This window comes from Culicoides brevitarsis, chromosome 2 (assembly GCF_036172545.1).
Source record: "Culicoides brevitarsis isolate CSIRO-B50_1 chromosome 2, AGI_CSIRO_Cbre_v1, whole genome shotgun sequence".
Taxonomy (NCBI): domain Eukaryota; kingdom Metazoa; phylum Arthropoda; class Insecta; order Diptera; family Ceratopogonidae; genus Culicoides; species Culicoides brevitarsis.
Window position 1 is genome coordinate 25,916,155 of NC_087086.1, and position 17,543 is coordinate 25,933,697.

General features: G+C 30.3%; 3 protein-coding genes across 3 annotated transcripts in view; 1 reads left to right on the top strand and 2 right to left on the bottom strand.

Annotated features, from left to right (window-relative positions):
- Positions 1-10,064, bottom strand: part of LOC134832581 (la-related protein Larp4B-like) — a 28,047-nt gene extending 17,983 nt beyond the window's left edge. The window contains exons 1-2 of the mRNA XM_063846647.1: positions 9,635-10,064; positions 880-1,003 (exon numbers count right to left, since the gene is read on the bottom strand). Coding sequence (XP_063702717.1) covers positions 880-1,003; positions 9,635-9,757 — 247 coding nt within the window. The 5' untranslated portion in view covers positions 9,758-10,064. The remainder of the gene's footprint in view (positions 1-879; positions 1,004-9,634) is intronic.
- Positions 10,065-10,782: 718 nt separating this feature from the next.
- LOC134832582 (U1 small nuclear ribonucleoprotein 70 kDa) lies at positions 10,783-14,418 on the top strand. The gene is made up of 7 exons (XM_063846649.1): positions 10,783-10,960; positions 11,031-11,373; positions 11,433-11,514; positions 12,553-12,804; positions 12,863-13,022; positions 13,080-13,231; positions 14,075-14,418. The coding sequence occupies exons 1-7, from the start codon at positions 10,914-10,916 to the stop codon at positions 14,227-14,229; spliced, it is 1,191 nt and encodes a 396-aa protein (XP_063702719.1). The 5' UTR covers positions 10,783-10,913; the 3' UTR covers positions 14,230-14,418.
- Positions 14,419-14,466: 48 nt separating this feature from the next.
- On the bottom strand, positions 14,467-17,082 carry LOC134828825 (serine protease inhibitor 42Dd-like). The gene is made up of 2 exons (XM_063841811.1): positions 17,053-17,082; positions 14,467-15,501 (listed from the first exon to the last, which is right to left on the bottom strand). Exons 1-2 carry the CDS (start codon positions 17,080-17,082, stop codon positions 14,467-14,469), a joined length of 1,065 nt encoding a protein of 354 aa, XP_063697881.1.
- Between the last annotated feature and the right edge of the window lie 461 nt (positions 17,083-17,543).

Sequence of the window (17,543 nt, forward strand, 5' to 3'; positions counted from 1 at the left end):
AAATGTGCTCCGAAAAGGAAAATAAATTTCAGATTAAAGTTTTATCAGTTACTCGAAAAATTTACAATTAATTTAAAAAGATTTACAATCAATTTCTGATTTTTTTTTAAATGAAAGTAATTTAATTTCCAATAAAATGAGCTAATTTTTGAAAAAAAAATTAAAAAGAATAAAATTTCTGTTCAAATTCGTATTTTTTTACTTTTTCCATTTTTTTTTTGCAAAATATTATATTATTTATTTATTTTTACCAAATTTATTTTTAAATAATAATTTCAACCTTTCTAATAATTTAATAACTATTTTTTTTAAATAAACATTTTTTACTTGAAACATTTTTTGAAATCTACGACGAACTTTATTCAATAAATTGAAGAACATTTGAAGAATATGTTCAAAAATTGAAAAATATATCGTTTTAATATATGTAGATATTTTTGAAAAATTGTGTCAAGTTAAAAAAAAATTTCAAGATTAGTCACATCATTTTTGTTATTATTTTAATTATTATTTAAATCATTATTAATTAATTTAATTTTAATTAAATTTAAAATATTTTTTTTTATTTATTAAAATTAATTTTTTTTAAATAAAGTTTTAATCAGAAAATAATTCAAGTCTCATATTTTTTCTAGGTTTAACATAAAAAAAATCTTTAACACAAAAATCTAAAACAAATCTTCAAAAGCTCCTCAATGCACAAAAAAATAATTGAAACCAACAAAATAACTTCAACAAATCCTTTTACAATCAAAAGTTCAAACAACTCGTAAATTGTCGCAAGCTAAACACTTTAACCCCAGATTCATATCTCCTCTTTTTTTTTCGATAAACCAAGACAAAAAAAAATATGTACAAGAACAAGAAAAATCCACATACCATTACTCGTAACTGGTGCAACTGTTGTGATTGTTGCTGGCGTTGCTGCCTGTATTTCTGCATTATTTGGCTGCACCACACTCGCCGTACTTGTGGCTAATCCAAATATTGGTGTTGGAGTTACCTACGAAGAGAGCAAAAAAAAAAAATGTAATTTGTTAATATTATGTACAAGTAACAGCGGCAGACAAAGACTTGTGTGCGATTCTAAATTATTGAATGAATTGGTATTATTACCTACTTGCGAGCAAATAGCAGATAGATAGATAGTGCATAATTTTCTTATTATTATTACTGATGGTGGTTTAGTTGTTGTTGTTGTTATTATTATTATTATACAGTTTAAAATTGCATGTAACGTTAAAATAGTAATTAAAATCCAACGTAATCATTGTTGAAATTGACTTGTGCAAGCTCGATGAGGGGTATCCATTCCACTCACTCACTCACATATTTGCACATAAAAGTAATAAAACTCTTTTTTTTCGAACCTAATTTGTCATTTAAACTATTTTTTTGTTAACCAAGGCAACTAAATTTAATTATTTAACTTTTTTTGTCGCATCAATGAAATGAGAGGAAAAAAATTATTTAAACTAAATTTAAATATTTTAAAATAATTATTTTATTAAATAAATTAATAATTAAATTATTGAATTGTTCTGAATTATTTAAATTTAATTAATTAATAATTTAATTATAATTTATTTTATTTATTTAAAAAAATTAGGATAATTTAATTATTAATTTATTTAATAAAATGATTATTTTAAAATTTTTAAATTTAAATATTTTTTTTATCTTTTTTTTTTCTTTAAAAAATTATAAATTAATAAATTACTATTTAATTATATTAATTTAGTTAAATAATGATGGTCAAATTTTTATGATTTTTTTTATTTATTTTTTTTTTATTTTTGATTTATTATTTTTTTAACGATAGATAATAAATTTAAAAATTAAAAAAAAAATAAAATTATTAAATTAATAAAAATTTAATAAAATTTCATAAATAATAAATTTTTTTAAATAATGCTATTTTGGTCACGTGGCTTGAAAAAGTATTTTTATCTTATTTAAAAAAAATATTTTATTAAAAAAAGCAATTTTAGTTCATGCATGATTTTAACTTAAAAATCAAAAATATTCTAATAAAAAAATGTTTAATTTTTCAACATAAAAAAAAATTACCATGAATTTTTTGTCAAAATTCAAAAGAGGAAGTGACAAAAAATCCAATAATTAAAATTCATCATCTAATTTTAATATTAAGTAAAAACTATTTTAACCAATTTTTATTCAATTATTCATTAAAAAAAGAAAAAAAAAGTTCAAACGTTGCATGTACGAGTGATTTGTAGCTGCAGCGGTTAAATAATGAGCAAATTTTTAATGTTGTACGCTTTTAAGGTGAAAGGCAAAATTTATATCAGGTATTTAACAATAAATTAATAATTGCACATTATATACTATTACAGCACTAGTTGCGAGTATCATGTTGCTAGCTGTCTGCCATCCAGTTCGCATTTGGTGCATAGAGAGGTACACTCGCTTTTTGAAACAAAAACTCGAAATGGATGATGATTCAAAAACTTACGTCGATGAACGACAACAAAAGCGTTTAATTTCAATGTTCTTTTTTTTATTTTATGAAAATGATGAAAAGGAGTGTAACGTTATGTGAGCAACTTAAACTTATGGAACCACATTTGACGGATAAAATGATAATTGGGGTCAGACGTCTGATAAATCTTGTGAGAAATTTGATAAGAAACCGCATGAAATTTGTTCGGTTTTAAATTTTATGCAGATCAATGAACGGAAGACAAAGAAATGAATCAAAATTCATGGAGAATAACCAAAGGGATTAAATGATGGAAATTTTCTAAAAATAGAATTTTGATTACTATACGTGAAGATTAGTCTTTAATAAATGAAGAAAAGTCAGGAGTAATTCAGTTAAGGTAAAAAATTCGTTTAAGAAACATTGAAAAAAGTTTGTAACGAATCATCAAAACTTTTAAGGACTTTGAAAGAAAATTCTGGAAATAGTTGAAAAAAAGTATTTAACAAAAGTTTGAATGTTTTGCTTTGAATGCACTTTTATGACAGTTTAAGAAGTTACTTAAACAGCTTTTTGACAGACGAGAGGACGTCCTGTGGCAGTAAATAAATAAAGTTTGCTCTCCATGTAAGTGGCGGTTAAAACTTGGATATTTAATAAAGGTAATAATTTTGTACAAGAAATTTTTTTAGAGCTGTGAAAAATTGCTATAAAATCATTAAAAATAAAAAATAATTTTTTAATAATAATTATAAAATTTAAATTTTTCTATTTAAAAACCTAAATTTTAAAATGTTGAAATTTTTCAATTTTTGTACAAAGAAAAGTTCGAACCAAATTAATTTGAAACTTTTTGTCCTAAAATAATTATATTTTTAATTAATTTTTTTTTGTTTTATTTTTTAATAGATAAATAATATTTTTAATTTTCATTATGTAAAAAAAATTTAAAATAGGTATTTATTTAAACAAAACCTTCAAAAACGACGCCAACAATACTTTATGAATCAGAAAGGATTAAGACAATCTAAAAGGTTCTTAAAAAGATTCGACTGTAAATAGATTTTTTATGTCAAAAAGCAAATAAGATGGACTAAGGAGTATTTATTTGGTCACGGAAAATTCAGATACCATTTAAAAAAGATGAAACTAACTGACAACGCAAACTGTAGATTCTGTGACAATGATGATGAAAGTTCTGAACACATTCTATGTGACTGCGAAAGTTTAATGTGGAAAAGATACAAAATTTTTAATGAAAGATTTATGAACATCTCAGATCTAGACGGATTTAAGCTAACCAAAATTGTTGAATTCCTTAAGATTTCAAAAATTATGGAAATAAATGAATAAATATAGGGTAATGAAGGCACTTTGTACAATTGTACTCTGTACCTTCATTGCTTGGCGAAATTTGTCATGTCTCTGATATGGCAAATTACAAAACTATTGTGTACCCTACCCTACCCTTATTTTTTTTTATTTTATTCTTGAAAAATCACACAAAAATTCAAAAAAGTCTCTCATGAATTTTTATTTTAATTTTTTTTTTCATTTAATTTATAATATTTAAATATTTTAAAATTAAATATTTACATTTTATTTAAATTTAATATTTTAAATATTTAAAGAGATCTAAATTCCAAAAAAATCTTTAAATTATGTAAAAATTGTGTCATGATCATTAAGCTCATTTGCACTGAAAATTATTGGAATTTTATTATCTTTCTTTCTGTCTTTAAACCCTAAAGCAAAAAAAAATTTTTTTACATCTCGGCGAAATTTTATCACATATTACCAACCAAAAATATGAAAAAGTTACAATGTTGACGAGTCAATGTCTCTTTATTTGATTATTTGCGTAGACAGTGTTGCGTCATGTTCGAGACTAGATTAAAAATAATCTACGTGAAATATTTTCGTTTATTAATTGCTCATAATTTTTTTGGGTTATTTTATCCGAGCTAAATAACTTTTTTTTAACCAAAATAAATACTCCCAATTTTATGAATTTTTTAAATTATTTTTTTTCGTCTAGAGTTTCGAAGTACATAAATTTTTTTTCATAAAACATAAAAATCCAGAGTTAAGAAAATATTGACACTCATTTATTTGAAAATTCAATTCTCTGTTCTTTAGAGTAAAGCTTTTTACTCCTACTAACATCTCTTTCATTTCATCTCGAAAGCATTTAAACGAATTAATTTCACTAATAATCCTGTAAATAATCCTCATAATCCTTTCATCATTAGGTAGTCTTTAAACGCATTTAATATTGAATCAATAAACATAATCCATATTTTTCTGTGACTTGTTGATTTTCATCTCCCACACACTTTGTCACAAAAAACGAATGAAAATGTTAATTTCTCCTCTTCAAGCATAATAAAAAAAAATGCTAGAGCGAAGAAAAACATATTCAGATTTCACACAATTACTTTTTTTATACTATCCATTAAAAAAAATACATGGGAGTAAAAATAAGTAAATGACGACAACACCCTCTGACATGGGTTATTTTTGTCGCCGGTGTAATGCCGCCGCCACTTTACATTAAATACACATTAACATCACTCCACTCTGTTATCTTTTATTAAATAGGACATAATACGAGGATAAAAATTCATTGTTTTATTACGTATGCTCTTTTTTTTCTCTCGTGCTGCGATGTGAGCAACCAGGCGTCAGCTCGATTTTTTTTATCAGACTTGAAAAAAAATTCTTCCGTGTTATCAAAATAAAATTCCAAAAAATCATGTTTCTCGTAATTGATTTTAATCGATTTTGTTTTTTTTAAGAGATAAGAATTTTTTTATCAACACCTTTGGGCATAAAGAAAAATTAAATAAAGTTGTTTTCGGTGTCGTCGTAAATATATTTCGACCTACAACAACGCCAACACACCACTTATCGTAAAAAAAATGGAAAGGATTCACAATTAAAGATGCTCAGATTATGACGACACACATATGGAACGCCGAGCACTACGATGGTATCAGGACAATGAACAAGATGTAGGATTTGCTGCTAACAAGACAAGATGAACGTCGCTACTTAGTCGACGACGATGGTAGATCTCAAAGTGTTTTTTTAATTGCTTTTTTCAATAAATTTTTCTTTTTCCCTTGATGACATTTTCTGTTTATGGACAGAAATGAACTTTCCGATGCACTTTTTTTCTCTTCCTTTGTGTTGTTTAGCAAAGATGGATATAGAGAAATAAGATAAAACTAACATTTACTCGAGTTAAGTACCACAGAGAGGAGATTATTCTTTGGGAGAGCGTGAGGATTGAACTTTTGACATTATTTGTGGGATTGGGATTCAATAAATTTTCAGATAAATTAAAATTTTCGAAGAAACAATTTGAAATTTTAGAGCGATGTCTAAAACAGCCTTGAACAACAAATATTTAAGGGTCCGCTTTCATAGAATTTTATAAATTTCGAAAAATTTGATTTTACTTTAAATTTAATAGGAGATTTCTTGTATTTTCCATCTAATAATTTTTCGATATTCATAAAATTCTTTTTTCGAAAAAAAATGTCTATATAATAAAAATTTATCTTTTCAGATAAAATCAAATTCATGGACTGACGAAATAAAGAGAACCTTCAAAGCAAAGAAAAGAGCCTTCAAAAAATGGACTTAATGTAACCTCTGATGCTGTCATACGAAAAAACGAGAGTCGAAAAAAATTTTTTGATTTTTACTTATTATTTTTTACTCAAGGAGACAAAAACCTTGTAGGATCAAGAAATTCTGGCAAAAAATTCATCGAAGACAGAAAATTTTTGACAAAGGATGACGAAATCTCTGAAAGGTTGATGCAGCATCTCTTGAATGAAGAGTTTCCATGAAACATCGCGAAAAAAGAACGTTTTAACTTTTTTTTAAAATCCTGGCAGAAAGAGACGTCCCAAAAGCCGTGCATTTTCATTAGTGTCAACTAAAAGACAATCAAAATTTAACCAGAGAAATGAACCAAAAGTCATCTCTTACGTGTCTTGCCCGTTCTTGGCGGATCCACAGCAATTCTGTTCGGAACGACTGTCAAAGTGTTGCAAATGGTTTGTTGGTCATGACGAGACAATTGCTGGAAGTTGTACAAGGCAGTGCGGAAACAAACCGTTCCTGGCGGGACATGAACTGAAGGTTGTTGGTAAGTTGGCGCATAACCTATAGGCCAATAGCAAAAGGCAGAAGTGACTGCCAATGCAAGAAGAGTTATTGAAAGGAAAGTGTTCATGACTGTTTGAAGAATTAAACAAGACTGAAATTTCCTTTTTCAATACTCTCAAAAGAAAGTTTCTAATAGTCGTTATCAGCTTTCAAAAGTTGTCAATATTTAAAAGAAGTTCAATAACCTCTCTTTGTCTTAAATGCTACTTGGTTCAAGTTTTACGGAATCACTCTCAAAGTGTAACAAATTATACAAGTCAATTTACCTGAACAAAATCGTCCCTCAGATTGACAAGAACTGCAACTTCACTTATCTTAAAAAGTACAATCCTTAGACCAAAACAAGGCATATCGTACAAAGAACAAGGATCAGTGTGGTCAAAGTCTTCCACAATATTCGATGACATGTCAGACTCGAAACTTTGTGATAATATAAATGAGTTCGAAAAAGTTTAACAATGAGAAGTGCTGCGATTTGTGATAAACTTGTGCCTCATCAGATTACGATGGACGAGGGAGAAGGGTCAAAAGTAAAATAAGACGTTTTAAAAATACTTTGAAATCAAGACTTTTAGTCTTAAGTTTTAAATTTATCAAAACTAACGATTAGGCGAATCTACTTAGTTCGAAGAGCTGTTCTGATTTTTCTGCTTCAAAACCTTTTTCTGAAAAAAAGTAACAAGAGTAATTAAAATCGAGCTCGACTTATCGCCTTAAAAAATTCAATTAGTTTTTCAACATCAGTTTTATTTATCAAATCAAGTTTACAAATTTATTATTTTCCACTTGATATTTTAATGTTTGGGTCTCGCCAAATGCCACCATTCATTAGTGTCAACTATAAAAAAATAAATAATTTCAAAATTCTATCAGAGAAATGAACCAAAAGTCATCTCTTACGTGTCTTTCCAGTTAGGACAACCAAACTAGTCGAAGGTCCACCGCACTTCGACAATGGATCAGCAGGACAATTCATGTTGCAATATGTATTCGCGTCTACTTGAGGATACTTTTGTACATCCCATGCATTGCCACAATAACATTCCTTCCCATTTTGTACGCCAGCATACGGGAATCCGTTAGCTCCACACGCTTCAGCGCAATTCTTCACGGAGTTACGATCGCCCAAGTCGACGGAAGTTGTGAACATGCGATCCACTTGGTTCTGGAAGCATCCCAAGAGGGGATTTTCGTTGGGATCCTTGGTTGGTGCTGGCGGATCCACAGCGATTCTGTTTGGAACGACGGTCAAAGTGTTGCAAATGGTTTGTTGGTCATGACGAGACAATTGCTGGAAGTTGTACAAGGCAGTGCGGAAACAAACGACTCCTGGTGGGACGTGAACTGATTGTTGGTTGTTGGTTAGTTGTTGGTTAGGTTGTTGGTTAGGTTGTTGGAGAGTTGGCGCATAACCTATAGGCCAATAGCAAAAGGCAGAAGTGACTGCCAATGCAAGGAAAGTTATTGAGAAGAAAGTGTTCATGACTGTTCGAAGAATTAAACAAGACTGAAATCTCGTTTTTCAATTCTCTCAAAAGAAAGTTTCTAATAATCGTTATCAGCTTTCAAAAATTTTCAATATTTGAAAGAAGTTCAATGATCTCTCTATTCTAATCATCACTTCTTATCATCATTACATATCATTTTTTTAAAAAACATATTTCATAAAGCAAATTTTCGTGATGATATAGATGATATACACTACTAAGCCACATCAATGGATACTTTCAAGTAATTTTGCAATAGATTCTTTATCCGTCAGATCCGTTTCAGTTGTGTTGTATTGGTTCATGCTATTGGTTGATGTTTGTTTTCAGTGTCTCAGTGAGATCGAAATCTGCTTTTCACAAATTGGTGCCCTGCGTTTTTAAAATTTGCATAGTTCACTTCGAAATTGAATCCGTCACGCATTATGTCATTCAAAAAATGTAATCCCTTGTTAAATAAACAATTCTGTGCAAATGCTAATCTAATTTGGGGCAACCTCAGTTCATTTTCGCTTCTCAGCAAATATGGTTGAACGTCTCTTACATATTTCAGATTTCTTGACAGATAACTCGGCAACATTAGATTCTTCATTTTGTAAACAAAGACTAGAACATCATAATAAATTCTATGCTTCACATTTAAAATATCAAGAGTTTTCAATATTTCGCCAAATTTTTATAGTTAATTTCTTACAAATTTCTTAGGAACCAAAAACATCTCTAGATATCAAAACAAACTCGGTAACGTTAAAAGTAAATTTTTTGGCTTAAATAAATTCAAATATTTTGCACGGAATCAAGAGAGAAAAATAAATTGTATATATTTCATAAAGGATATAAAATTTCATTCCATTTTGATAATCAAACTTAAAAATTAAATTGAAAATTATTTCAACTTTTACATAAATTTTATTGATTTTATTTTTTTCTATTATTTTATTTAATTTTAAATAAAATTAATTAAATTTTTTTTAACTTTACATAAAAATTTTATCCCATTTATTTTTGTAATATAATTTTTTTTGTTCCCTACTAAAAATCAACTAGAAAAATGTTTTAATAAATTTAGAAAATTAGTGCTTCAAAATGCAGTGAAAATCAATTGCATTTTACGACAAAGAAAAAAAAGCATCGAAAAACTTGCAAACTCTCATCATCGCCAAAAGACAATACACTCTCGTTAGCCAACAGACAAAAGTGAATGCGTGGCAAGGACGTTTCGAGTCCTAAATCGTTCATCGTACGACAATTTACGTTCATTCTGGCTCTCTTTTCGGTATCTCTCTCACCGAAATGCCGTACGACACATCAGAAAGTGGTTGGCGGAAGGGAAAATTCTATGCACACAAATTTCCAACCATATGACACCGTGTCGTCGTCGTCGCATCGCATCTCGCTCGCGTACAGCAATACACCGACACGACGACGAAAGAAGATGATGATAATAAAATGTACATGTGTAACAAGTTGGAAAACATATGTTTTCCAAAAATCATCAATATTGAGGCAAAATTCGCCTTACCTTTTGTATGATGAAACACCTGGAATTGAATGCGCTGCAAATATAAGTGCCATTTTCGAGTACGGGCTTGTCGGGAACGGCTTTCAACTTTTTGAGTGGCATTTGTTGGACCGACACTTTCATATGCTGTGTCGTCGTCGTGGATGTCAAAAGAAAGGAAACTTTATTTTTTTCTGCACTTTTGTGGCGATTTCTTTCGTTCAAACTGCCTTTTATTTCGACTTGATTTTATTTTCCTCTTTTTTTCCTCAATTTTATTTTTATTTATTTTTTTTCCACTAAAAATTCGTTTTTTTCGTACTTTCACATGAAGCAACGACACATCACTTTAACTTTTATTCTATATTTTTTTTTCTTCAATTTTTGTCTTGTGTGTGTTTTGAAACAACTCGCAAACCGTACTTGTTGCTTGCATTTACTGAACTTACTCACTTTGTGTTTCAATCAGCACTAGTATCATAATATAAATCAAATTCTGCAATACAGGCAGTGGCTCTTTTTACCAACCTACCTACACCACTAACTGTGACGTCGTACGTATGAAGCCTCGTTGATTGTGAAATCAGAAGCTATTTACACACACGACGGCTGACGTACGGTATTTGCAGTTTTTCGCATTTTTTGCTGCTGTACGAAGAGAGGAGAGAGCGAGAATGAACATTAAAAGTAGCGCGCAATTGAATGATTTAGAAAAAGTGAAACGAAATTAAATTTTTAGAAGTTTTTACAAACAAATTTGAAGGAATTTAGAATAAAAAGGTCATTTTTATCAACGCCATCTATTGTCAGTGAACTCCCATCAACGCCATCTATGATTGGGTATCGAAATTGTACAAATACATGAACTCTAAGCCTAATTTCTAGACATTTCACAAGAACCTGGATGCATTTTGATCTTGGAATATCGAAAGAACTCTTGTTGAACTACAATTCCTAGAAGACATTTTTCGCGGCATAAAGGAAAATTTCGGAGAAAAAGCCTCGAAAAAGAAATTTATCAGTTTCATTCGTCTCACCAACGGAACCTAGAGGGCGCTTTTCGGAAGTTAAATTTTAAAGGCGCCAAAACGGTGGTTTTTGGAACTAAAAAATATGAATTAGCATATTGGCGATTTTTCAATATCATTTTCATTCGTCTCACTGCAACAACAAAACATTCGGGAAAAAAGCACAATTTAAACGCATTTTTCCTGCAAAATCGGACAATATTCCGACCGTATCTTTGTTAAAAATTTACTCAACGACTTGACGCATGTTTCAGTGATAAAATTCCCGCAAAATGACACAGTTTTTACCGCCAAATCTACTTGCATTATTTGCACCGAGGTAAGCATCAAATTTTCTCACACCTTTTATTGATCCGGCATTCATGAAAAATTTTCTCCTACCCTTCCAGAGATCCAATTCCGTATTTGCCGCCGCCCGACAAGCTACCACATGAGAAAAAAAGTCGCGGATACCTGGGAGTCGGAGCATTCCTGGACTTTTTTGAAGATCCAAAGGACACGCCACCCGCCACGAAGGTCGAAACACGCGAAGAACGCATCGAAAGACGTCGCAAGGAGCGTGCCGAGCAGGTAGCGTACCGTCTAGAGCGAGAAATTGCGACGTGGGATCCCCAATCTATCCAAGATGCCACAGAAGACCCCTTTAAAACGCTCTTTGTGGCACGAATTAACTACGATACGAGCGAGAGCAAGTTACGGAGAGAATTCGAGGTTTATGGACCGATTAAAAAGGTAAAAATTTGGTCGCAGGATGTCATGAAAAAACGATTTTAACGAAAATTTTCTTGTAGATCATCCTCGTTCACAACTCGGAATCCGGGAAACCTCGCGGATATGCCTTTATTGAGTATGAACACGAACGGGACATGCATTGTAAGTACCTTAAACGATCGTCACACTCTCTGCCGTTTACGTGATTTATTAGATTTAGCTACAAATGACCTTTGTTTCGATAAATTCGATGAAATTTCGCCAAAATCGCGTCAAACAAACGTCATTTCTGGCATCGCCTCGCAAAATAAGACGAAAAAAATTTTTTTAGAGATTCACAAGGGTCGTTTACGTTTTAAAAAACAATTTTTTGCACAAGAAATTCGAAAAACGATCCTTGTCGACATCTGACCCCTCTCTAAATCACGCTCAAGAAGCGCTCCAGCAGAAAACAGACAGAAAAAAATCGATTTTTACTTTTACTAATTTGCGTTTTCTGTTCTTTTGTTCCCAATACAGTTCGTTTGTATTGAAATTAAAAGTCGCTAATGAGAAAAAAAAATTGTGGCAAAAAAAAATAATTATCGAACACAAAATTTTATCCACGAAATAACTAGTTCAAAAAAAAAAGTGATACCTGATAAAAAAAAACTGTCAAAAAAATTGTACATCAAACTCAAAATAGGTTTGTATGTGTTTGATGGTAAGATTTTTCCAGAAAATTTTCCAATCAAAGGGATTTCGAACATTCGTAAGCACAAAATTTTTCAATTTTTATTAAATTTTAACATTTCTTGCGCAAATGTACGTAAGTATCGCGCACCAGGTAATCAAAAAAATAGAAAAAAAATTAAATTCCGTGTTCAGTTTCACACCTAACCCGCGCCCGTGTTGTGATTCCGGGGGTAGGTATGGTCAGGTACATTTTACATTAAATTAAAATAATTTAAAAATCTCTGTTGGGTTAAAATTAAAAAAAAAACTTAGGAAATCATCGAAGTGAATGATGTTAATCATTCAGGTATCAGCGAAAAAATTCAAGTTCAAAAAAAATTCCCATACAAAATTGAAGGTTCTCATGCTGCTTGGCTTTTGACTTTTTTTTTCCCCTTAAAAAATTCATTCTTTGAGTTTGCTCATTTTTGATCTTTAAAAAAAACCAAAATATCCATGGTAAATTATTTGTATAAAAATTTGCAGCCGCTTACAAGCACGCGGATGGTAAGAAAATTGATGGTAAGCGGGTGTTGGTAGATGTCGAACGTGCCAGAACTGTGAAAGGATGGCTGCCACGACGTCTGGGCGGCGGCTTAGGGGGCACCCGACGTGGCGGCATCGAGGTCAATATTAAACATTCGGGCCGAGAGGATAATGAGAGGGAGCGAGAACGTTACCGACTGGAGCGTGAACGATCCAAGGAACGACGTGATTACCGCGAAAAGGAACGAAGAAGTAAGTTTTTATTTTTAAAAACATTTTTTGACAAAATTATCATATAATTTTTTTTCAGGGGACTTTGAACCGCGACGCCGTTCTCGTTCGAGGGAAAGGATACGCGACCGGGATATTCGTCGTCGGAGCCTTTCGAAAGATCGCGATCGTAAAAAACGCAGATCACGCGATAGACGTAGTCGGTCCAGAGAAGATTACGATAGAAAACGCGATAGAAGGTGAGTTTTTTTTTATATTAAAAACAAAAAAAAAATATTTTGATATTTTTTTTGTAGATCTCGTTCCAAGGATCGCAAACGTAAGCGCTCCAAGTCACGTGACCGTTCCGAACGTAAGAAGGAACGTCGCGACAAAGACCGCGATCGCAAAGAAAAGAAACCAGAATTCCGTGAGGGTGAAATTAAAATTAAGGAGGAGCCGCTCGATGGTGAGTTTTATTTTTTTATGGAACGAAGACTTTTCTGAGAATTTTATTTTAACATATTTTTACGTGTAATTTGGCCATTTTTTTACAACTTTTAATCCCATTAATTAAAAAAATCGTTTACTGTCAAACTTTCGAAATTTAAAGAGATTTTTGTGATCATAATTACGTCAAAAATGATTCAAAATACAAAATTCTTGAAAATTTTTTCAAAAAAAAAATTATCTTCAACGATTCAACGACCATTCGTGAATTTTTATCGTACTCTAAAGCTTTAATTTTAAGAAATAAACTTCTATTTTGATCATTTTCACTCTTTCTGGGAGATGAGGGTAAAGATTTTTAATCAAAATTAGAAAAATTAATTTCAAAAATTACATAAAATAACTTTTTAATAAAAAAAAATATTTTTTATGGATTTTTAAAATTTAGTAAAATTATTTTTTTAATTAAAATTTTATTAATTTTTTTCCCTTAAAACCTAAAAAAATTCAAAAAAGATTTTTTTTTTCATTTTTTACGAAAAGAGTTTAAAAAAAATGCTCAAACTACATGAAAAAATATTTTTTTTAGATAAAACTATTTTTTTTTTTGTGGGAAAAAATTAAATTAAAAAAAAAGTCAATGCAGTTGCATTTCAGATACGCAAATGAAAAGACGATTTTGCGTAATTGTTACAACTGCTAAATTAATTTAAAACTAAAAGTTACTAGACTACAGGGCCTTTTGTAATTTCAAGCTTGTGCAATTTGGTAGTATGCAGTCTAGAACATTTTTTTAAATTTCAAACCAAAACAAAACAAATTATTAGAAAATTTTCTTACCAATTTTTTTTTTCATTCACAGACTATCCAGATTACTCGGCACAATACAATTACAATGCTCAGGTTAAGTATGAAGACGAATACGAGGAGAAATATCGTCCGAATGAGCAAAATAACTACGAGCAGCATGAAAACGGGCAAGGATACTCAAAAGAGGAGGGAGAGTATGACGACTAATGAGCCTTTTATCCACAAAATTTCTGCGCAACTTGACATTCTCTTTTTTTCTTCACATTTCTCTGTCCTTCTCCTATTAGATTTTATTTATTTTACAATTTAATATTTTTTTTTAAATAAAAGGTAAGCGATAGTAAGTCGGTTTTGTTAGTGTTTTAAGAAAAATAAAGTCAATATCCTCGTAAAAATAAATGAATAAAGTTGAAATTCTTAAAAAAAAAATTTTTTTCTTATAAATTACGAATGAAATTCTCCCAAAAATAACATTTGACGGGCATTTCGATCGTAAATTACGTACAAGAATGGATGATCGGCCTCCAAATACTCGCAAATCGGGGCACAACGACTCACTAGGACTTCTTCCGTTGCTGCAGCTCCCACAACTCCGTCTTCGTTCACCTCCAAGACCGCTTTGTGGATGACTTCGCTCAGTTCGATCGGTTCTGGGGAGTTGACTAAGTTACTAAAATCAGCTTTGCCACTGAAAATCGTCTTTGCTCCCATTTTTTTCAAGGCCGTGTTCAAATTTGTACTGAATTCAGTCGTGAATCGAGGAAGGGTGACGTCAACTTTTTGTTCAATCAAGTTTTCGACAATTTCCGTGTGAAAATCAATTTTGTAGAATTTTTGGAGTACATCCTTCAGGCCGGTGCGTTTTCGGGGCAGCACGACATACATCGCGACATTTTCATCCTCATACGGCAATTCAACGCAAGTCGCATCGAGATCTTTAAATTCGTTGTAACGGAAGTCGGTCTTCAGTTGCATGAACTCCATTGGCTTTTTTTGAGTTTCGGTCACGTAAAAATCGTCCGTGAACGTATTTTCCTTCTCGAATTTGTATTTCCAGTTGCCTTTGAAGTAAATTGCGTTTACCAAAACGACTCGCGTGTCTCCGGTGATCGCATCGGGATTAATTAAATCTTGAATTTTTTGGTCCGTTTGGTTTGCGATCCATCCGTTGATTTTTAGAGCCGCCCTGTAATTATTTCTAAAGTCAATTGACTCGGCGACGGCATATCCAACGCGTTTTTCGATCGTCGACTGGAACTCTTCGTTCAAGCTGCGGTCTGAATAAACGTAAACTCGGTTTGCGGTGATGTAAGATTTGGAGTGCGATGACAAGGATTCCAACAAAAAGTCGGATTTGTGTCCCAAAAGGGCTTGAAGCTCGGTGGAAGTGTTGCCATTAGCAGCTAATGCGATGATCGAAAGACTTTGTTCGATGGAAAATGGTGAAATGACGACGTTCGAAGATCCATCGCCGAGATTCTTGAAATTTAAAAATAAATTGAGAAATTTTGATGGAATTTTGAGAGAAAATACGTACGTGATATAAATTTAACGGAAAATTTTCCGATGAGGTGACTGAAGAAAAGTAAAAAATTAACAAAAATAAGGATAGAACTTTCATTTTTTCGAATGTTTTTGTTCAAGTTTCTTAAATGCAACTAATCTTACTTTCTCTTGTGTGACACGTAAGAAAAGAAGAGTTAGAAAGAACGAAAAGAAGAAGATGCACTAATGAGGTAATAGGTAGGGATATTTATCAATATGTTTAAAAACTCAATAAAAAGTTTTGTCTACAATTAAATAAAAAAATTAAAATTTTTTACTATTTACCTTTTTTTGTTTCTAGTTTTATTTTTGAGATAAATAATTTTAATTTTATTATTTAAAAATTTTAAAACTTATTAAAATTTTTATAAATTTAAAAAAAAGAAAATTTTAATTTTGTAAATTTGAAAAAAATTTTTAATTTTTTTTTGCTTTTTGGCCCACTTGAAAAAGGACTAAAAAATATTCGACTTAAACATTATTTTTAAAAATTAAAAATGAAAAAAAAATAAAATAAGGCATTGGAATAAGAAACTTTAAGACGTTTTAAAATAAAAACGCTCTTTTTAAAATTTTTGATGTCTGTCCGTTTATTGAAAAATATGTATTAAATAATTAAAATTTTAAATGTAAGTTTCAACATTTAATTTTTTTTTCATTTAAGGCCGCTCCAAATGAAAATTAAGTCGAAAATCCAATGGGGCAAAATAAAGAAAAAAAGTTAAAAATTTAACCAAAAATGACAAAAAATAAGTTTCCATAAAATTTTTGAAAATTTTTTAATTTATTCTAATTTTTGTTTTGGAAATCATATGTTGTCATAAATATTAAAAAGACGTTTTCATAAAATTATAAAAAAATTTTTTGACAGTTATTTTTTATGAAATTTTTTTCTTTAATTTTAAATCTCAAAGTAAATTAGTAAAAAAATCATCAAAAATATTATTTATCGCTCAAAAATTGATAAAATTTTGTCATTTTAAAATTAAAGTATTTCAAAATTTTTTATCTTTCTCATTTTATTTTAAAAAATTTTAAAAATTATTTTTAGATTTTCACGAATAATCAAAACTCAATTTATCTATTCAAAAACGTTTTTATAAAAAAAAATGATATAAAAAGTTTTTTTTAAAGATTTCAAAATTTCCAGAATTTCCAAAATTTTAGTTTTACTTTTGTATAATTTTTTTCTAAAAAAAGTCAACTTAAAATTTTCTTTCTTTCTTTTAAAAAAATAACTCAATAAATTTATCAATTAAAAATATTTTATCTGAAAAATCAAGAAATTTATTAATAATTTTCTAAAATTTTGTTTTAAATTCATTTTTTTTAAATGCGCTCACGTCTTCGCAATTTGTTAACAAAAGTTTCTTCCTTATCTCGAATAACGGATGATTTCATGATCGCCTCAAAGGGACGCCATTTTAGGTTTCATTTGTGATTTAATCTTTGATGAGGAAGGACGCACTTAAATTAAGCACACACCAAAAATTTAATTTCACGTGAAATTCTCATTTTACTTCACTTTTCTCGCAATATAATTCATCATGAAGTAAGTATTTGCTGAAAATTCAAACAAAAGCAAGAAAAAAAATTATAAATATTAAAATTTACAGTGATTTGGTTAGTGATTACCGAAAGAAAGGAAACACTCTTGAAAGCCTTTACGGCGAAAATGCAAATCCCACGCAGGTCCAACGTGCTTACGCCTTTATTGTTCGCTACCTTCAAGATAAAACGGATTCAAAAGGTTTGAAAAATACATTTTTAAAGAAAATTTTCCTTAAATTCACAATTTTTTCCAACAGATCCTCGTTTGTTGGTGCTTGGTGCTGAAAAGTTGGAACAAGAGCTCGAAAAAGCGAAGCCAGCTGAAAATTCACGCGAATTCAAGAAATATCTGGCACGTAAAGCCTTCGCCATCAGTCTTCGTAGCAGCGACAACGAGCTTTTGCAGCAAGCCATCGCGTTAATTG